The sequence below is a fragment of the Copadichromis virginalis genome, linkage group LG11 (assembly GCF_057382275.1).
Source record: "Copadichromis virginalis isolate Kocher_CV1m ecotype Utaka linkage group LG11, C_Virginalis_male_GT1.1, whole genome shotgun sequence".
Classification (NCBI taxonomy): domain Eukaryota; kingdom Metazoa; phylum Chordata; class Actinopteri; order Cichliformes; family Cichlidae; genus Copadichromis; species Copadichromis virginalis.
Window position 1 is genome coordinate 19,696,629 of NC_140628.1, and position 23,620 is coordinate 19,720,248.

The window sequence follows — 23,620 nt, forward strand, 5'->3', positions numbered from 1 at the left end:
TATTATGCTAAAATAGCTGTGTCGCTAGCCAGCATGTAGTGCATCATAATATACCAGCCAGTGAAGTGTCTAGAAAAATTTTGTTGGGGGGGCCAGGTAGGGGCACAGATTTGGAGAAGGGTGGCAGATTTAATTGGCAGATAATGTTTAAAAAAAAATTTCTACCAACCCTTAACCATAATTCAATAATCCTATAAACCTAATAACCAAATGCACTTTTAACTCTTATTAGAATGAGATTTTAACCACTACGGTGCAAAGTTTTTAGATACTGCGTTGATAAAGTACAAGAGATACAATCAGTGCTCTGTCAGTGTTTACTCAGCATTCAAGGACAGCAATATTTGCATAGTATTTTTACTGACATATACTGCACATATGTTTTGGGCAAAAACATTTTTGAATATTAAAATACGAACATTTGTAGCAAACAATTGACAAATTAGCCAGTTCCAATGTAAAACTTTCTCTGCCTGTTAAAAAAAGAAGATAATCTTCTCACAAACTGGTGTTTGATTTTGAAACAGGAAAAAAGTGGAGAAACAACTGAAAAGACTAATATTTGAATAAAACCTGAAAGCAAGTAAATACTTTCTATGCTGCCTTATGGTAAACTTTGGTAATATTGATAAAGAACAACACTGGCTGATGATGAAATACATTCAGCTGGCATGGTGACACTGCCAGTATTAACCTGCAGGGCTGGACTGGGACAGAAAATCGGGCATTCTGACTACAGACCGACCCACCAGGTATTAAAGCCATAAAGCCTTTGAATGAAAACAAACCCTGTTGTGACAGTGATGTACAGTCTTTTTGGTATATGTATGATTTCTATACATTTTACGTCAGATAAAAACTTTGGTTGTAAGATTTAGATAATTATTTAATAAAAGCTAGATATTTTAAATGAGAATAAGAAAGAAAAGTATTTCTTTGTGCCCCCCTTTCCCTGTTAATGCCCTACCTGCCCCCTGGCAAAACTTTGCTAGACCCACCCCTGCACAGTTACCAGCTGTCAGCTACATAAAAAAGGATCCTGGTGGGTGGTCTTCACGTTTCCCTCTCACCAGATATCCAAACCGACATCATGACCAGCAGCTTTACAGCTGTGGCTCCAGCAAACATCAGCTGATACTAGAAATTAATATTAAATAAATTCTAACAACAGCCGATCAAGCTTAAACGTGCTGCTGTTGTTTAGCGCGACATCTGCTGGTTTCGTCTTTCTGGCGCAAAGTGGGCGATAAACAAACAAGAGAGAAAAGCCGATCAGCTGATCATCGATCAGTTTCATGATTGAAGTAGCAACAGGAGAGGCAGGATGAGAGAAGAGGCAGCTGTGCAGCGTAAAGACAGAATAAATCCAGCTTTGTGTCTTTTTCCATCCTAGCTGAAGTTCGGGACAAACTGCGTCTCTTCTCAGCTCAATACGAAACGTGTAATATTTTCTCTGATTGAGGGACCATTCCATTTTTTTAAGGAGCCGTTGGCAACTCTACTAACTAACCTTATGAATAAAATAAAGTTCACTATCAGTAACATCATAGCAACCGAACAGCTGTATAAAAACTCCAAGCTGGCTAGAACGCAGTACGAGTTATTGCAACTGACAGTAAAAAGTCAGCACAACGAAAATAAACTCCACCTAAACTTAGTTCATATCTGACCCAGATAGACTGCAGGTCATAACTTCTTACCTGAAGTTCAGTTCACCTGACACTCGGACTGGCGGCTGCCTCGGGGCTCTCCTCCTGCCTCCCCTTCCCTCATCCACCTGCTGCCTCTGTGGAAGCCCCGCCATAGCCACCACCAAACAACAGAGTTATTTCTACACATCGACCTGCATCTGGCCAATCCACCACCTCTCATTGTTCATGCCGTTACAAAAAAAATAAAAAATAAGTCAAATAAGCCCGATGGCCAGTCCAGCTATGTTAACCTGCAACCAAATCTGCAGCTCCATACAGCAATGTTATGACTTACCTTACATCTTATAACTCATAACTCTTATGTTAGCTCCCCTCTGTAGCATACTGTCTGAAATATTCCACGGCTGCAATAATTCTTTAAGTGTAATTTTTTCCTTGGTATTCTAATTTCACCGAAGTTTACTAAACTCAACAAACTTAATATTACTTACCGGGACATTTATTCTGTCCTCATTTTCTTTCACCGAAAAATTGTTTCCTGCAGTGACGTCTTTCGTGCTTGGCTCTCCTACCTTTGCTAACGTGATGCACATAGCGCAGAAGCCGATGCTGGATTCACTTACACTCGGATATCTGAGCGTCACCGTGAAAACATAATCGGACATTTGATATTTGATTGAATTTTATTGTTTTGCCTTTGGGGTGGCACCTGGGGTGGCCAGTCTGGTTGGGGGGGTGGCCTGTGCCCCCCCAGGCCACCCCGCTGGACACGCCATTGATACCAGCTACTCCAATTTCAGTAACCCTACAAACGTCACTGCTGTTTAGTTTTCTGCTTTCATTTGTGTCGGAAGTGAAGCAGAGCTGTACGTTTTAATTTTTCAGAAATCCCTCAATCAGTAAATGGTATATTATTTAATCATAACAATTTTTGGGGAGGCTTCCCATACCACTAGAGGGAGCCCATATAGCACCAGTGGTACCCATACCACAGTTTGAGAACCACTGGTTTACAGGATTATAAAGCAAACGCATGCTCTAAAAACTTTTGAACAGTCAAACAATGTCATATTGCTCACACAGTAAAGCAAACAAAAGACTTGCACCTAATAACACCCTGAATATCAGTTCCACATGTGTCCCTGTCAGCAACAGAGCGTTACTAGCAGCGGCGGTCCTAGCCTGTTTGGCACCCTGGCCAAACACTCCCTTGATCCCTTTACCCCTAGTCCTAAAGTGTATATTTATGAATGAATGAATGAATGAATGAATGAATGAATGCTTTATTGGCCATATGCAGGTTACCCCACTCTTCTTATATTTATTGTTTGTTTACTTGCACTGCTGTAACTAGAGCCTTGACGTCTCTGCTCTCGCGCTCACTTTTCTCATATAGAATTTAGAAAAAAAACATTGGTGCAAATTTTAAGTCTGTATCATAATGTCTGGTGTTTTCGTTTTATTTTGCGAGTTGGTTATTAGATGCTGCTCCAGCCAGTCAGAGAATAGGTTGAAAACAGGAGTTAATAAATTCTGCAGTCCACTACAAATGGCACTGAACAAAAATTAAACAGTTAAATCTCTCTATATATGGCACCATTTTAAAGCCTGGGATAGTCTTTTGACAGTAGAATAGGATTCATATATATTGCATACATTTTGTATGATATAGAGGTATTAAGGTAATAGTGAAGCAGTCAGTCCCAGAGCATATTCTAAATACTGCTCTTGTGGAAGTGGAAGGTATTCTAAATGCCAAAATCTTGCATACATATCATTTGACATAGCTAATCTCGATCCCATTACACCCAGCATCCCTCTCACGGAGCGATGGGATTCTTCATTACCTCCAGCTTTCTATAATTCCAGCAATCTACCAGGAAAGAGAAAATGGTGGCAGCTGAGTTTTCTCAGATAACACCTGGGCTGCCTTAATTTGCTATTAACTACTGTAGGGTTTCTGGTGTTTATAAGAAGATGACCCTGGTGTCAACATAACAGAAACTTCATTGCTGATTGCACCACACAGATACATGTGACCATTACATTGCTTCCCTGCTGATTATTTTTTATTTAATTAAGTATCCACTAGGTAGCGTAGTTTTTCACACAAGACACAACACTCTTGTGAATATCACACCTACCATGTTTATGGAGCGGCCGAAGTAGAGAACAGATGGAAAGGAAGTCACAATGGAACAGGCCTCAATTTCCGGGAGCCCTCTGGCCTATGGGTACTATAGCAAACACTTTCACTGGACCAGATTGAGTGATCCAGACTGCTGCAGTAAAGGCCAAAGATAAAACCTATGTCCAAGTAGTTCTAATGCCCAGCGCAGGAATAACGACATTACAAGTAACAAGCGTTACTTTTTTCACTAACCAGTAATCTAAATAATTACTACTTCTATCATTCCAATGCTGTTACCATTACTAAGAAGAAAATGCAGTGCAGTCACGTTACCGTTTTAACTGCGTGCGCTTCCACGGACGGCAATCACTTTCTGGCACAACACCTGGAGCTAGGGGGCAAATTAGTCGCACGAGTGCTGTTTGACTGAGGAAGAATAAAGTAGTCGTGGTAAGCCAAGCACATGACCACTTTAAGATGACAAAGCAACAAGGTGATATATACCAGTTTTTAAATTGTGCTAATAGGCCACGTAAAACCAGAGTCATGACAAACAATATACACGGTGTTTTCCTGAATAGTTTTGTTACGTTTCGCACTGTCTAAGGACAGCGTTAGCAAGCACTCTCTGCTTGTGACCAAAAAAACCAAAAACCAAAACAAACACCTGCTGTCAGGCCAGCAATCAGGCTTTGATGTTCTCATTTATAGTGAACAGAAATTATTTTTTTGGAGTGGCACAAATAATTTCTGTAGCATCTTATTTAATGCAGAACACCTGATTGTTATGTAAATAGTTTGAAGTGGTTATTAAAAAAATAGGGTAAAAAGTAAATGGCTGCAAATAACTTTGTTGTTTGCAAAACTTGAGCAGAAGATTTTAAAATTGACAATTTATATTCGCATTTAAAGTTATGAAATATGACTTAATAAACATGTTTGTGGTTGTTACAGTAAAAAATATAACTTTTTCTGATCGGATTTTATGTTTTTTGCCTGATTTTAGATCAACTGTGTTAATACAGTATGTCAAAATGAAATCATAACTGTAAATTCAGACACGTGAGGTTGTGTTGAAAAAAATGATACCAAACAAAGAGTTTGGTATCAGTAAAGAGTTTTTAAAGGTGAAATATAGAGGTAAAATCAACAGTAGTTTGAAATGGCCATTTATACCCTGGACCCGAGAGTTTTTTTTTTTTTTAAGCAACGCAATAGTTACTTTTCAAATAATTAAATACTTTTAGAATCTTGTAACTTAGTTACTAACTCAGTGACTTTTTTGAAGAAGTAACTAGTAACTATAAATAATTACTTTTTCAAAGTAACTTACCAACACTGCTAATGCCTAAATAAATTTAAATAACATGAAAGAAATTTGGGGGCAGCTGTGTTGGGAAGCATACCACTGACACCTTGTGGTGAAGAGGTTAATTACAGTCACAGGACTGGTGTCTTCCAGCTACAGCAGCCAGCTTAACTAGTGATTCCGAGGCTTGCCATGAATTGGACATGTCCTTCTGTGTCTTTATGAAGCTGTGAGTAGTAATAGATTTATTGCCTGTCAGGATCTTTGTGTTGATAGTTTATTCCAAGTCCTATAATTTGTGTTGAGCTGTTTTCGAGGCTAACTATCTTTACATTCTGTTACGTCCCCTGGCTAGTCTAGGGTGTTTGAAGGGACGAACATAAAGGTAAATAGTGAAGGAGGAGCCAAGATGGTAACTTATTTATTATTAAGGTTTATTTAATGCTAGTGATGACATTTTGGTACAGACTGAGAGTTAACTTCAGGGAGAGCCAAGGCCAACATAACAAACAAAACATCCCTGATGTGAAAATAAAAGAAACTTACCTAACTCCAAAGAAAACAAAATATACAACCTATAACCATAACCTACCTAACAACACATAAACAGGAGAAAACAGGGTGTCAAAACAAAAGGCAGCTCTCCCCTACAGGCAGTCTGAACATGAAAACTAAAATGCACATACACTCAAAAAACAGATTCAGGTCCTCCTTTCAAAGAACACATGCAAATTATGTTAGTTGTTCACAAATGCAATTAAAAAATACCAAATTAATTTGATTTTCTTTGTGTAAACCTAAAATTATTCAAAACCAGCAGAGGCTGATTCTGAACACAAAATGAATGAGTTTGTTGGGGCACTGGGGGTAGGAGGAGTACATTTTTGCACTTAAGTATTTGTAAAGTCAAAGAAATAAATTCAAGCCCCTCTTTAAGCTTAAACATTATTTTTAATCTCATTCAACGCAAATGTAGCACTCCAGCGTTACTGCAATTATTATTCGTGTGGTGAACCTAAATTATTTTCTCTCAAAGCAGTCTTTGTCACAAGAACACAAAGTTATTGAGTTACACAACGGTCCGCCTTCTTTGAAAATTTTGCGCTCTTTCAGGATCACCTAAATGAATGCAGCTGCTCTTCGCCTCTCTGTACTTTTTGGATAAAACTACACCTTCAGGTAAGGTAACATATTATTTTTTCATATATCCAATTGTGTATTTCTTTATCAGCTAAATCTATGGCAATGCTATTTATCATAGAAGCTTGTAACAGTTGTTTTTTGAACTTTTGGTGGTGCTACCATTCTCTTCTCTGCTTGAATACTATTTTTTTTTGACAATATAGCCAGGTCTTTTCAAAAGTGCCTTGTTTTAGAGGAGAAATTGTGTAGCTGCCAACTTTTAAGTCGGAGCGTGTGCTAGCTTATTAGCAGCTAGCCATTGTGCTCAATGAAAGATGATGTCCTATAGCTAACTTCTTTCTTACTGTTTTCTTTTTATAATCTAAAAATATGGTATTCTGTGTTTATTATTATATGCCATTTTCTAGTAGAAAGTATCGTTTTGAGATGTCTTTAAAAGCACTACATAGTTTACTGAGGGTGCTACCAAAAGCGAACCATGTGGCCGGAAGAGTAACTGCAGGCAGCACAATGCGCACTCCCATGACGTTCAAACCTATTTATTATTATAAAAGATTTCGGCTACGTCCACACTTACACAGGTATTTTTGAAAACGGAGATTTTCCGTTTTCGTTTTAAAAAATAATCCCGTCCACAGGTAAACGCAAAAATGAAGGAAAACGCTGCTAGGAACATGCCAAAGCAACAGGTGGCGATATATTCCTAAACTCAGCTAAAAACAGTTTAGGTCTTGACAAACTTAACTGATGGTTCAAATGTTTAGCAACTTTCAGTGTGTTAATTCAGCAGTCTGTATTTAAACTTCTAGTTTACTATATTTATGTATGTTTTATTTCCAGGTGAATGCAGAGTTCCTGCAGATCACTACAAAACCCCTGCAGGCGAAGTTCTTGGCTCAGCTGGACAATTTCACCGACAAGCTGATGCAAATTTTTCAGGGGAGCAAAGGAGCAAAGGGCCAAAAGATCAAGGATATCATGGCGATCAGTAGTTTGGTTGGTACTAATGATAAACCCATCAATTAAATGCAATCAATCAATTCCATTTTTTTCACCCTTTTTTTCCCACCCTTGCATTAGTATGATGACATTGACATAAAGAGGGAGCATACTCTTAAAAGCCTGGTGATCTACTTTAATGAAGATCCAGACCTACTGTTCAAGGAGTATCTGGTACGCTTATCACACTTTCTTTTCTAGATTCAATTTGAGTTAGGTTCATCGCACACAAAATCCTCATATATTCAAAAGAGACAATATAATTGTGAAATATGTATTATTCTTAATAGTCATTGTTGAAACTTGCACTGGAGAGCACTTTTTAAGGGGACGGTTTCAGCAAAAATTCAATTGTTCATTCTTTTGGTGCTGCCATGTAGGTATCTACTGCCTCTATAAACACAGTAAATGTGGACAAAACATTCATCCATTTTCTGTCAGTGTTTCAATTCAGTTTATTTATATAGCGGTATATCACAACAACAGTCATCTCAAGGCACTTCAGAAAGTAAACACTCCAATGGAGTTCAGTTTATTATGCCAATTAGTAAAAAGTCTTCATTATAAGGAACACAGCAGATTGCATCAAGACACTAACTAGTGTCACTGCCATTACAGCAATCTCCTGGTTTCAGGAATAATGTGCATAAAACAAGCTGTTTCAAAAGGTTCCCAATTGTGATGGAATAAGGGAAATTGACCCAGCCCACACACACACACACACACACACACACACACACACACACACTGATAGACACTGGAGGAGCTGCTGCTCTATATCAAGCCCCTCCCAAAGGGAGGTACATAATACCTGAACCCAAACTATTGATAGGAAACAGATTGACGGGTTTTATTTATGTTTGGAGTGTTTATAGAGGCGGTAGAGACCTATGTTTCAGCACAAAATGATACAAAAGCTGAGTTTTGCATAATATGTCCCCTTCCAAGTGACAGAGCCCTTAAACCTGAAACAACCTGTTTTTCAGACCTCCTCCACTGAGGATGAACGGTTGAGGTCCACTGCAGCAACTGTCATGGGTATTTACACCATCAGAAGAGAAGGGATTCAGGAGCCAGAGGATGTTGGAGTTGTCACTGAAGGTACTACAGTTATGAACAACCTCGGTAGTGTCATCATGGCATTCATCGTCCTCTTTGGACTGATTTATGCACTTGATCTGAGCTATCCAAATGACCACAAGTACACGTTTGAGTTCTGTCAGAAGATTTTGATGAATCTGGATGGACAAAGGCTCAGTACAAAGATGCAGCAAATGAAAATGAAGATGTTTGCTTAGGCAAACAAGACCCAGCACAAAAGTTGATTTTGGCCTTTTTATATCTTTTGTTCAAACTGTGACCTTTTTTTCTTTCTTTTTTTTGGCCAAATGGAAGTTGTCTATTTTTGTCTGCTGTTCTGTTGTGAGTGATGTGACCTTTAATTTGTACTACTATAGATGGATGAAAGGACTGGGGATTTAGCTCAGAAAAAGTTTCATGGTTGTAACCACCATTTTCTTTTTGATTGCTTTTGGGATTTGCAAAGGTAATAGAAAAATGTTGACAAGTTTTGTGTCTTCCAGTGTTTTAAAGTTGGTCTTCCCGTTCTTATAAGCTTGTAAATGTTTACATGTAATTGGTTTTGGAGAAGTATAGTTGAAAGATTTTTTTTTATTAAAATACCTCCCCCCTTGGTAACAGAAAAATGTTCTTCATGGAAACACACACACACACACACACACATATATATATATATATATATATATATATATATATATATATATATATATATATATATATATATATATATATATGTGTATATATATGTGTATATGTGTGTATATACATATATATACACATATATATATATATATATATATATATATACATATATATATATATATATATATATATATATATATATGTGTGTGTGTATTTATGTATTGTTCAAGGTTCTTTATTTGTCACATGCATAGTTATACAAGTATAACATACAGTGAAATGTAGCCTATATAAATATATACAATGATTCTGAAGTGAAATCTGATTTTACAGATTCCAGTTTGTTTTCAGTATTGCCTAGTATTACAGAGGTGTGTGCTATTCAGATTTGACATTCATTACAAATGTACGTCAGCACTTTTTTGTGAGCACTTTGATTTTTGTTGGTTGATTTGACCATGTGACATGTATGTTTATTTACAAAATATTCTGTTTCTGCTTTTAATTCAAGTGAATAAACCTGAGTTGTAAAAACAAATTCATTTTGTCATTATTTTAATAATTAAATTAGTTTTCTGGTAATGAAAATTATGATTTAGTTGAACTCAAAATAATGATTTCAATGCAATGAAAATCTAGCTCAAGTGAATGACATTGTATTGAGTTGGACCAACCAAAACCTTTCACATCATATTAATGTACTTTTTTTCATTTTAGCAGTATTTACGAAATTGTGTTCTACTGACTCAATTTAATTGAATTGTCATGATGTATGTAGATTAGGTTGGACCAAAATAGATGTATTACGTGGAAAACCTGCCATCAGTCCAATTGAGTTCATCCAATGACTTATTTTTTTGAGTGTACAAGTCACAAAGGCATGCAAGCCTGCACAGGTATGGCACTCAAAATGGCCAAAGGGCCCAGAAACACAGCTTCACAGGCCTTAAGTAGTGCTCTGCTGATTAACAATCTGCTAATTAGCTGGACTCTGAGCAGCATCCAATCAGGACAGAGGAGGTGGAGCCTAGACAAAACAAAGAGTTAGTAGGAAGTAGTAACATCCTCCTGGGGGATGTAACAATTCCATGTGGTGGGTCGCATTAATATGCTAGTCTAGATAGTCTAATGAATGTTCTTGAGTTACCTGATGAGTCTGTCTGAATGTGTTAATTTGTTCACATTTACCAGTTCATTGTTCAACAAGGGTTATGCAAACTATATATACATTAATGATTTTTGGGAGAATCAAAATTGCTTAACTAACATGTGCTACTGTTTTCTCTATTAACAGACCACACACATACAGACATGTGTATACACCCCATGTCTACTTCTCCCTGCTGCACCATTTCTATGAATTTGGTGTGTACAATTTAATGGGAATCCCTCTTTTAGACCCTGTTTCTCCAACAGGAGTCTAAGTCCACATTGTCTCCACCTCACCCAGCTGCATTTATTGCTACAGTTTGAATTTACTCTAGAAGAGATAACATCCCGAGCGGGTGGATTAACAACAGAACAAAGGATTGCAGATTTCATGTAATCACGACCTTAGACACAGAATGAGTCAAACCTCATATCCATGTCATAAGTTATGTCATCTAGCGCAGTATAGATTACAAATAAATGTGAGAAAACATTTTTCATCCTCAATTGAGCAACTTTTGCATGTTCTCCCCTCTTTGCATGTGGTTCTCCCCGGGTACTCTGGCTTCCTCTCACAGTCCAAAGACATGCAGTTTGTGGGGGTAGGTCAATTGCCCACAGGTGTGAATGTGAGTGCGAATGGTTGTCTCTGTCTATGGCTACATCCACACTAGCCCACACTGGTACATACCGTGGCTGGACAAAGCTGGACTGAAAGACAGCACTGAGGCACTAATCATGGCAGCACAGGAACAAGCACTGAGCACAAGATCCATAGAGGCTCGGGTCTATCACACCAGGCAAGACCCCAGGTGCAGGCTGTGTAAAGATGCCCCAGAGACAATCCAGCACATAACAGCAGGGTGCAAGATGCTAGCAGGCAAGGCATACATGGAACGCCATAACCAAGTGGCCGGCATAGTGTACAGGAACATCTGTGCCGAGTATAACCTGGAAGTCCCGAGGTCAAAATGGGAGATGCCCCCTAGGGTGGTGGAGAATGACCGAGCTAAGATCCTGTGGGACTTCCAGATACAGACGGACAAAATGGTGGTGGCTAACGAACCGGACATAGTGGTGGTAGACAAACAGAAGAAGACGGCCGTAGTGATCGATGTAGCGGTTCCGAATGACAGCAATATCAGGAAGAAGGAACACGAGAAGCTGGAGAAATACCAAGGGCTCAGAGAAGAGCTCGAGAGGATGTGGAGGGTGAAGGTGATGGTGGTCCGCGTGGTAATCGGAGCACTAGGTGTGGTGACTCCCAAACTAGGCGAGTGGCTCCAGCAGATCCCGGGAATAACATCGGAGATCTCTGTCCAGAAGAGCGCAGTCCTGGGAACAGCTAAGATACTGCGCAGGACCCTCAAGCTCCCAGGCCTCTGGTAGAGGACCCGAGCTTGAAGGATAAACCGCCCGCAGGGGCGTGCTGGGTGTTTTTATATATATATATATATATATATATATATATATATATATATAAATAAACAACTAACTCTAAAATGTTTGTTAGCAGAGAAAAGACACAGGCAGACTACGCTAATGACATGTGATGTTACAACACTAGTGAAATATTAGTGTCATATATTTGTTCAAGACGTTTTTCTTATGGACAAAAATATTAAAATCATGATGAACAGGGGTGGTGATTCCTATGGCTTTCTGTATATAATTTGGAATTTTGTACAAATGTAGGCCAATAATAAATACATGATATCATTTCATTCATTTCAAAGGTTTATTTGCATGACGCACAAACAGACACAATTGAAAGGTACAAATGTGTTGTGCATGAAACGAATTCAAACGTGCTGCAGATGTGTGTCGCAAGTTCATTTATTTAACCTCATTTATTTTTAGTTAGGTAAACTCTAAAAATAACAGATCGCTGGTGCTTAGAATACAGTTGAATAACTATTATAAAACTGATGATATAATATTTCTGTCCAGTTTGCAGTCTTCATAATGAACATGCTGTTGCAAACTCTGCTCCTCTCGGTGAAAATGCGCCTTCTCGTTTCTCTTTGTATAAAAACATTTTAAAAGTCAGTTTAATCTCAAAATTCACTGTTAAATCCAAAACTCATCAGATAAAGAAAAGTGAATGGTTCAGTCTAACACATGTGCCAGTGAATCATTAAACTTCAGTAAAACTATGCAGTTCTGAAACGTAACTTTAACCTCAGCCAAACCGATTTGCTCAGTTGTAAATAAAACAGCGAAGTAAACGTGACCCGACAGACAGAACCTGAGTGAATTAAGTCCAGCGTTTAACCACTGAGAGCTAAAACTCAGGTGAGGTTTCAAAGCTGTGTGCCGGTGATTGGACATCAGCCGCTGATAAAGCGGTTCGCCTAAAGTTCTCTGCAGGGAAACAAGCTCCAGCAGCTCTGCCCTCGGGGGAAAAATACTATATTTACTTATCTTGTGCAGAAAAATGCGCCGACATTGCGTTATATCGAGCACTGGCTGCCCAGTTAAACTGTGACTATCACCAGGTAACGTGGGCGTGTTTCTTGAATTAGCAGCAGGTGTTAAACAGCTGACAGATGAGGAGGAGGAAGCATGCAGGTAAACTGAGGGTCTGTTGAGCTGATCGCTGGTGTCGTGAGGAAAATGTCAGCTCGTTCTTTATGTTACAGAAGCACAGAGACACAAGGCCAGGTGGGAAGAGACGACCGTTTGGTAAAAATGAGAATCTGCGAATGCAACATGTGGAATACGGACAGTGGAATATGTAAAGGAACCGGTTAACGATAACTTTTGCAAACATGTTCTATGTTGACAACCTGACCAGACATGTGAAGATTACGCCATGACATTCTCGCCTAAAACACTATTTAAAGTGTAGTTGGTGACAGAAAAACGGGGTATTTTAAAACTTTACAATACCACCATTGCTGCCTGTGATTTGAAATGCATTCTGGGCTGCCCCAAGTCCACACAAGCAATCGATTATCTAGGATTGACCTGTCTTGACTTACTTTGCACAGCAACCAATCAAATGCTAGAGAAGCTGCAGTGGCCAAGAACCCCGCCCACTTAGTTTGATGGGTGAGGCTGACCATGCTGGGCTGACAGATAAAATAATTTCAAGTTGAGACATGAAGGGCACAAAAGTGCCATAATTAATTAAATAAATAAATCATTAACTAATTAATTTAAAAGGTCAATAATTATTTAAATGTGTCAATTAATTAATTAAATGTGTCGTAAATATTTATTTACGACACATTTAATTAATTATTTAATGGTGTATTTAATTAATTTCATTATGGCAGTCCTGGCGTTCCATAAATACTAGCAACACTTATACTTATGAAATAGAGTACCACGTTACAATAAGACAATGTTGTTATTTACTCTGTAAACACTGTAAATCATTCAAAACTATTAATTATGCATTAATTAAGGTTGAGAAAGAGGAAATCCTGACCAGTTTCTTGCCAAATCTGTTAAGATATACATTTCATCAAGAATTGCTATATTAAACATTTTAGACACTTGCAAACATTTTTAGCATATAATATAGCACTTTGTCGATGCATTACAAATATCCACAGTTATCAAAGGAAGCCTTGTTGTAAAGTGTAAAACATGTCACTATTTATTATACCTAGACCTAAATTACAATCAGTGCTCAAAATAACATGTAATTACCGTCAAAAATGGTAATGTATTATAACAGTAACACATGTAAAATTAAATGCGTTGTTAAGAACACCAAATAGCCCCCCCTTCCAAAAAAAAGTTCATGCCAACATGCAATTGCAAGACATTCAGGTTCAGACTGGAAACATCTTTTGTATATTCTTGAATAAGCATCCCTGTGGTTCATCAGGTTGTCGTAATTCGTCAACCAAGACAAGATAACCATTCAAGAACTATGAGATGTTCCTCCAACAACATCTCAGTATGATTGTCAGTCTATGGACATGTCCTTTCTTGGTCATCCAAGCTCTTTCGATATCTTGTCTATGACTGCCAGATTGAGGACCTACAAACCACCTGCTGTGATTTACCTTGTAATGTCTGTACCCCATGTCAGTCAAAACATTCTTGTAGGCTCTCCACTCATCACTGATAATAGCACTGTTGGTGGAATACCTGTTTTCTTGGATTTAATTTCCTTTTGGGATTAAAGTAACTACTAAAAGTTTTAATTTAATTATTTGAATTCTGACTCAAATATTAAAATAATTATAGTAATTAATTACTATAATTAGTATATATTTATCCACTGATTGTACTGATTTGTGACAAGAACAATGTAGTTACTACACTGAAAACAAATTTCTTACTTGTAATGTTTAAGGCTTCCATGTTCAGATCTGGATTGTTTCAAAAATAAAAATAAAAAACTGGTCTGAGAGTTTACCAACCTTTCCTGATGACGGAGACAGCTCATTTAGACTGTAGTTGTGTGACTTCTAACCCTCTTGCTACCATCGACTTAGCACACATGGGATTGGCCAGGAGGGTTTTTTTGCCTTTAAAATTGTATTGCAGTGTAAAAAAAAAAAAAAATGCACAGTAATAGGTAATTACTGCCAAGTACTGAAACTTGATGCTGCATTGGACAAAAGCACTCACTTGTTACACTATTTTTTGATGACTGTTATAGCCTTAAATCATCATCAGAATTGAGATGCATCATTCCAGTTGTAGAATGACAGGCTATGACAAGAGAGGGAGGTTAAGTAGTGAAATTGGGGGAGCCATTCCATCTTCAGTGTCAAAACTTTCCTCATCCCCAGAGTGAGGCATCTCTGTAGTAGCCATCGAAGCAGAAGCATCACCTCACTTTGGAAGAGAAAGTCGGGCTGAACTTAAGTGATCACTCAGGTGGTGACGCACAGAACAGCATCCACATTTTCCATTGGGTAAAATTTGTTTGTTAGCTTAATGGCTTTGGCAGATGGCGTGAGCATCTGGTATGTCCCTTCCTACCCTTTACCAGGACCCACCTCTTCCACTTGCAGGGTATAGAGCAGACTTGGGACTTTGGCTTTCCCCTGAGGACAGGTCACATCTCATCAGCCAGAGCCAGGGGATTGGCTGAGATGACTGGCTCTCCTCCAGAAGTTGCCAAACCGAACCGGGGGACAGTGCTATCGCAGTGAGCACTTGGGAACGAGCACTGAGTAGAAAGGCAGCTGCTGATGTTGCCAAGGCAGGAGACGTGTAGGAAAGCCAGGTGCTTTCTTGTGTGGTTGCATAGATGAAAACTCCACTCTTTCCACTAGTACCTAATGCTTGTCACAGTTTTCAGGGTTTTCTATTAGGTTTTAATACCTGGTAGCAGGTACTTTCTTGGTACCTACTCTACCTAGAATCCAAGTAATCCAAGACAATCCAAAATGTGATGTCAAAAGATTGCATGCCATTGACTGGCTTGTCAGTGGCATCACTGAGTTATGAAACCATGACGAAAATCACAAAAAACAAAACCGTCATTTTTGAAACCCAGCAACGAGGGAATTGGCTGCACAAAAAACAAAAACACTGTGGTCCCTGATTCTTACAAGAAGAATCAAAAAACAGAACAGCAAGTATATCATTTTAATTTCTCTGTAGTCCGAATCCTCATGTCATTTCAATACAGATTTGTAAGTTCTGACAGTAGTTAACTTTTGAGTTTAGAAACTTACAAAAAACTTGACTAAAGCAGAAAGGATTTTACTCAAAAATGTTGACGTCAGTCAGGCTTATTGCTGTTAGGTGATGACTTTGAACTGGGCAGGGATTAGAGCAGAAAGGTGAGAGCTCAAAGGAGGACATACCAGTTTTTGAAGAGTTGAGCAGGAAGAAGATGAAGGCACCCACCACACAAACAAAACAAGATATGAGTTTGGAATAGTTTGTATTTTATTAATTTTTTAATTATTGTTTGATTGCTTACTAAAACAGAATAATTGTTTGGCATTACAATGTATAGCAAAGAAACTTTTCAGCTGAACACAGAATACACATGGGTTTGTGCAAAATGAATACATGTAGAGTACATAATCAGCTAAAATTCAATTTCTTTAACTGCTGATTTATATTATTAATGAAATATTTGCTAAAAGTCCATTAAACTGTACCTCTCATTGCTTTATCAGTTTAATTTCAATTGGGTGTTGTAATTTTGTCTTTGCTCAGGCTTCTCAAAAGTTAGCATATCCTTTTCTGAGCTCACACCAATGTTCCCTCAAATTTTTCAGGTGTGTGAGCGAACTCACAGACCCCCTGAGCGAACCCTTGGACCACTGTGAGCGACATTAGATGTGTACAATGTGGTCACGACAGCATCGCATCCATTGAAGTTACATGGTTTATAAAAAGAGCCAAATTACAGCATTTACATTTCTGTTAGAATACCTTTAATTAAAAGCTTTAGCCCATTTACAGAGAAAATTACAAAAATCTTTTTTTAATGACCTGTGCACTATGTCAACGCTATTGGAAGTATGAATATTTGACTTTAACTATGGCAAATCATGAACTGCCAACCAAATCAAGCCTATTATAAACTCCAATTTTGAAACTTAATATTTTTATTATAAAGCTCTGACTTGTGTTATGATGAGTATGAGCCAGTCTGTGAAGCTCCTGGTCCTCCTGTCCTACTGTAATATACTTATATATCTATATTATTGCTAATATATATTGTAATATATCTATATCACTAAAGCACTTCTGGATGGATGCAAACTGCATTTCGTTGCCCTGTACCTGTGCATGTGCAATGACAATAAAGTTGAATTCTATTCTATTCTATTCTACTGCGGTCTGGGAGACAGTCCTACTGTCCTGTAACTCTTTGTCTGCAAAATACAGTATATAATGACACAATTATTTGCATTTCTAATACTCATAAACTGGTGACAGTATTTAATGATCAATATCCATGAATGAAAACTCAATAAATGACACCAGATGAGTAGTAAACTTATCAAGAGCTTAAATTTCACCTTATTTTTCCCGTCTGTCCTTCTCACGTCTCCAGTGGTTGTACACGTCGTCCAGGTTGATGGCCTCGTCTGCTTGCAGCTTTGACTTTATGCGCATCAGCTGTTCCCAATGGTCCACCACAAGATGATTTCTGGATGCCGTTTTGATATGATTCATTAAACTAAAGCCTCTTTTGCAATCTGCACTGGATGCTTGAAATGTAGCACAAATATCCACAAGCTGTGAGATGTGTTTTAGCTCTTCACATTTTAGCGTTGCAGCCACCATATCTGAGAATGTGCTGATTGACCCATGTTTAAGTTTGTGCCTCATTATGTACTTGAAATCAGAATATTCACTGTTTATGACCTCCACTTCTTTGCCAGCGTGGCAATGTCTCCTGCTCCATACTCAAAGCTGATGTCCGAGTTCAATGCCTCAATGTCAAATGCAGACCACTCCTTTAATTCATCCTCTGGAAAACGAGCATCCAAGTGATCACAAAGCTTACGAATAACACGAATAATCTCACTGGTATTCTTGCTATGGACAGATGAGGCCCTCATCGACTCTATGACACGGTCACTCCACTTAACATCTGTGGCGGAGGCGTGGCCCCGGGCGCAGCTGCAGGGGAGGAGTGCAGCAGAAGGCTCAACAGGGCGGCGCTGCGAGGCCGGTAAGAACAGCTGATGGTGTTTATGTACTGATGATGGTCTCCCTCCGCTGTGTTTATAGTGAGACGGGGAGGGGCGGCCAGAGGAGAGATCAGCTGGGCTCGTGAGCTGTCAGACTGTACGACTGAGTCAGCTGTCAAAACTCAACACTCAAAGCTTCAATAAATGTGGAAGTTGGCAGTACATACCTGTGTGTGCGTGTGTCTGTGCCTGGTGTATTCCACAACATCCTTTTCCTCTGTCAAGTATTGGGAACGCAACTTCTCAATCTTTGCTCTTGCCAAGCAGTGCCCTTCCATCACAGTCAGGTTGCATCTTTGAAAAGAAAGACACAGGTGTGCCAGCTCACCCAAAACATCTCCCAGAGCGGTGAGAGTAACCTTGAAGTTTGAATCGGTTAGTTTTTTGTAACAGTAATTTGCCACTGGATCTCTGTTTTCACTGGATTCTCTCTTGCAGTATTCTTCCAGCACAGTGTAGTTCCTCAGAACAGCATTCACAGCTTGGTGACGCGACAGCCATCGCACTTCACTCAGAGGCCTGAATGACAGTGCAGCCTCATCAAGAACCTTTGCTAGGTCTTCCAATTTTCCCCTCTTTACAGTGGATCTAGAGAAAGTGGAGTAAACTGTTCTAAGAAGAGTTTCCACATCACGCATCAAAGGTACATCTTTCCACGCATCATCAATGCCCAAGTCCTCTCTATGGGCTACACAGTGTTGTTCAGTTAAGTGTGGTATTTTCTGCTTTAATAAAGCTGCAACTCCGTTGTGCTTTCCTAGCAGTACTGAGGCACCATCGGAGGTCAGCATCACCATTCTCTGCATGTTTAGTTCATGCTTGGTGTAAAACTGAGTTATTGCCTGCACAATATCCTGAGCCGTGCATGCGGTCAGCTGGATGATGCCACCAAACACAGTTTTATGGTTGACGTTATTTTCCTCCCTGTATTTAATATACAGGACTAGCATTTTGTGCACTGTTATGTCTGTGCTCTCATCTATGATCAGGGTGTGCCAAGGTGCATTTTTAACTTCACACATTGTCTCATTCTGCACTACTTCATTAATTGAATTCACAAACTCAAAAGGCATAATTTTTGTTTCGCCAGCTTTCTGGTATACTCGCCTCTGTCAGTGTGCCCCAGGGTGGCTGTGGCTACAATGTAGCTTGCCATCACCTGTGTGTGAATGGGTGGATGACTGGATATGTAAAGCGCTTTGGGGTCCTTAGGGACTAGTAAAGCGCTATATAAATACAGGCCATTTACCATTTACCATTTTACTCACATCAACGACGTTGATTAGCTGCGTATATACGAATGTGAATCGCATCATTGGCTGGACTATGGGATAAGGTGGCATCATTGAAATCCCATACGGGAGCAGCCAGTCACTTACTGACTAACACTGCAAAACAGAATCGTTAAAGTATTCATTTTAATTTCAATTCAGGTTAGATTTTTTTTTTCTGTGCGCAATGCAGATTTTCTGTGCGCAGAGACCATGCCAGCAGTGCGCAATTGTGCACGTACGCAGCTTAGAGGGAACATTGGCTCACACCTTCCTGTTTTACTGTCTGGCCTTCCTTCACTTCATCCTCTGTCCTACTTTAATGACAATCATCTGTCGTATAATGCATGATCACTGTTAATGTAATGGGTGATACCACCTAACAACCCAACTGTAGGTCACTCCTACTGCAGGTATAGAGAATGTAGTTTAGTCAAAAAGTTTGACTGTGTAAAGTTACTTGTTAAAACAATGTTTTAGTGATTATGAAGTTTCCTTCATGTAATTGTTTCAATGTTCATAAAATAAAAACAAATGTTACCAGAAATACACACAAAAATTATGTTATAAAGTCTTGATGCATTCTCAATCATCATTATATTACTGTATTGACAAGTTGTGAACTTTTTTTCTTCATTTCATAATAATTTAATAAGTTACTGATATAAATTAAGCTGTAATTAAGATGTAACAAGATGAAAGGAGGGCTTTCAAGAGACACAACAAATGCGCATACTGCCATTTTACTGCCAGTTAGAAATATATGTTTGTTTTCTGATGGATTAGATGAGAACATTGGTCTGTAAGTCTAAAGCCATCAACATGTTAAAAAGCTGTAGTTTTAATTTGGGTTTGTGCAAATACAGTTCATTTACTTATCTAATTTTGAAGCAGGGATGACATGAAAAAGTATTCGACCCGTCCTCGACCCACAAGAAAATTTAATGTTTTTAAATCCTGTGCTGACAACTAAAGGTGACTAGTAAGTGAGAAATTTTTCGTAACACTCAAGAAAAATGTAAGAATATTTAAGTCCTTTTTGATTGTGTAGTTGTGATGTGCTGATGGCTAACATTTCTGAGATAAAAAAAATTGTGCTCCTGTCTTTTTAAGGACAAGGGTAATTCTGCAAATGAACAGTTTAACAGTAAAAACTGACATTTCAGTAACAGCGAAACCAAATGTGGACTGGGGAAGCTTTCAGTTCCTTAAAAGAAAACAGTTTTGTTTTACATTGACTTTATATTGACATATTTGCCGGAGCTTATACAGGCCAAGGAATTAAACCTTGGTATAGGTTTTAAATAATGGTTATCATCAAGTCTGTGTATGAAAATAATTATTTGATGGAACAGTAAAATCAAAATAAATCAAATTCAAATTTTATTTGTTACATAATCAATTAATAATAATAATAATAATCAAATAATCAAATAATAATAATAATAATGTCAAATAATAATACAAGTTCAGTTTTATTCAAATGCATCATTAACTTTAAAACAAATTCACAAAAGAGACAATTTAAATATTGAAAATAGAGCTTTACAAAAGCAGCAGCAAAACAAGGACTCAGATTTCTGAGTTAATTACGGCCCTATGAAGCTTGAACCTTTTGGTTGTTTGACATTGCAAGTTTAGTGTATTGAGTCATAAACAGCTGAACTAATTGTAAGCTATGTAAATGATTTAATTCAGTTTACAATGGCTTCATATTCAGTTTCTTTTTTAAGACGCTTAAAAAAAATCTGTCATCAAAGGAGGAATGGAGAAGTGGTCTGAGGAAAAAGACAACCCCCTCTCATAAGAACTGCTTACAAACTTAACAGAAACTAAAAGAAAAGAGCAAAATTGTATGTGACCATCTCAAAATGCATCTCCTTATGCTGACCATTGGGGTTGTGCTGTTCCCTAAATGTAAGTAAATTTTAATTAAATCTTTAACAAAAACACCTTTCTTTAAAATAAATAAATACATAGTCGTTAAAGAAATCAAGACCAGGCAGCATCACTTCCTCTTTCCCTTACAACACAGCGTGGTATTTTGTGTAACTTTATATGTGTAGCTCAATTAATTTCAACCTAATTTCATTTACTTATGTCATACTGCAACCTGCATGCGCTTTATTAGAGCACACCGGCTCTGTAAGCCACCTGTAAATTGTATTTACAGAGGGCTATTCATTTGTTGTGTCACTAGCAGTGTGACCTGAGGTTCTTCAGTTCTTAACCAGCGTGCAAAAGTTTTGGTTAGCACCTCGTTTAGCACCCACATGTAATTAATGTATGTAATTAATGTAGCTTGTTTATAGTTTTGCAGGAAGAGAAGGCCATTCAATTTGGATAAATGACCTCCCCACATATTAGAACTGTGTGCAGGTCACTTTGAGCAGAGAATCTTGTCACAATATCTTTCCATTCATTTCACAACAGCGTGTTAAAAGGTTAGCTGTTAGCAGAGATGGGTCTTCCAGCAGAATCTGCATGAATACTGAAGATACTTATTATCTAGATAGAGGAATAATCAGAAGTGGACTCTGGTGTATACTCCGCCGCATAACAGGAAGCATTCTTTCAAAATAAAATCACAACAGATGACAATGAGGGCTATTAACTAGCTCAACATTAGCTGCTCAAGCTGCCTGTTGCGGATGTGCAACATTGCACCTCTGTGACCAGTTAAACTCTTCTTGCCGAGAATGACGGGGGGGTGGGTAGGACGCATCAAGTGTGGCGTTTAACAACAAACATCGTCAGCTGTCATCTAACAGACAACTTTTGTTTTACACATTCCGATTCCACAGTGGGAGTATTTGTCAAGTTCATAATCGCCTTTATTGCTGTTACACCCATAAATGTCTCTGTAATACGCTGTAAGTCCGCTGTCCAGCTCAGTGTTGCTCTGATTAAAGCTTAATCATCTCAGGGAGATGATTGAACTTCATCTCCCTGATCAGATGATCCGAGGCACTGTATATATTTATTTATTTATTTTATTTTTAATTTTTATTTTTAATTTTTTTTATTTTTTTGTTTGCTCATTTTAGGAGATACCCCCTCTTGTGGTGCAATGGAGGAATAACTACTCTTTAAGTAGTGTGTCTGTTTGGAGACTGGGACACACATTATTTTGAAACTACTAAAGAAATTAAAATATTTGAACAACCAGAGCATTTAACATAATATGTTATTATAATGAAATTTCAATTATGGAGAGGTGTCTTATTTTTTGTCACAATCACACATTTCTTGCCCTTACACTTGCTAATGTCCTAAAGGAGTTATTTTATTATAAACTTTTACACACCCCATATTTTCTACATCACACATGCTGGTGGTCAAGGTGCTTAGCTAGCAAAAACGTTATTTAGCATTAGCAAAATCTGTTATTTAAATTCAATTTAATTCATTTATATATAGCGCCACAACAACAGTGACCTCAAGGCAGCTTATTTCTACAACAATAAAGACAAACTACAACAACCAAACGACCACCTTTGAGCAAGCACTTGGTGACAGTTGTAAAAACAACTCCCTTTGAACAGGAAGACCCTTAGGCAGAACCAGGCTCAGGCAAGGCTTCCATCTGAGTTATCTGACAGGTTTGGGGTCAAGGGAGAAACACAGGACATTGACACACTGTGGAAGAGAGCCAGAAATGAACAATGAGTAATGATTAAATATAGAATGGTGCATAAACACATTGTGAGTAAATAAGAAATACTAAGAAATAGGCCTATTGCAGTATAACTAAAGGAGGATTTAGGACCCCTGATCCAATCTCAACTATATGCTTTAGCAAAAAGGAAAATTTTGTTCCTCAATCTTAAACGCAGATAGTGTATTTGTCTTTTGAATCAAAACTAGGAACTGTTTCAACAAAACAAAAGTCCTAAAAACCTAAGGCTTCCTCCCGTTGTAACACAACACAAACGACAATTAAAACAGCAGTCTGAGAGCAAGGCGACCTTTAGTAAAAGATGGGGGCTAATTATTCAAGACATTGTATGTGATGAGAAAAATTTCAAATTCAATTTTGGATTTAACAAGGGGCTAATCAAGAAAAGCCAGTATGAGAGAAGGCTTTTCATGGAGTTTTTAAGACAACCTGAAACTAATGAATTACCAGCTGAAAAAGCCAAAGAGTAATAAATGATGAATTTATGACAAGACAACTAGTTTCTCAGCTTCACTCTGAGACAAGATGTTTCTAGTTTTGCACAAATGACATGGATTGCAAATCACTGAAGTTTGCTAGCAGCCGTGTTTCACAAAGTGCAGATTGTTACTGATTTGGATTCTGATAGGTAGGGCTGGATCAGATGACCATCAACGATCCCTTAGTTATGTAGGCTTAGACTATAGGATGTTCCATGAAGCAGTTCTTCAGTGGCATCTTTTCACTCTCTGCATTTGTATACCACTGTTGCATTTAATCATCAGCAATAATTACATTTTGGATCTCCATTTTTTTCTTGTTTGCCTCTCTTTGTGCTCTCTTTTATTTCCTCTCTCCCCCATCTGCTTGCTGTGTTTTTTCCCAGATGTTGTTAAAACACATATACTTTAGACCTATTTTCAAATACTTGTCAAATTGTTATTGTCTAAAA

General features: G+C 38.1%; 1 protein-coding gene across 1 annotated transcript; it reads right to left on the reverse strand.

The window, feature by feature from the left end:
- Positions 1 to 17,403: 17,403 nt before the first annotated feature.
- On the reverse strand, positions 17,404 to 18,761 carry LOC146698399 (zinc finger protein 862-like). The gene is made up of 2 exons (XM_085472793.1): positions 18,068 to 18,761; positions 17,404 to 17,516 (listed from the first exon to the last, which is right to left on the reverse strand). Exons 1-2 carry the CDS (start codon positions 18,759 to 18,761, stop codon positions 17,404 to 17,406), a joined length of 807 nt encoding a protein of 268 aa, XP_085328919.1.
- Between the last annotated feature and the right edge of the window lie 4,859 nt (positions 18,762 to 23,620).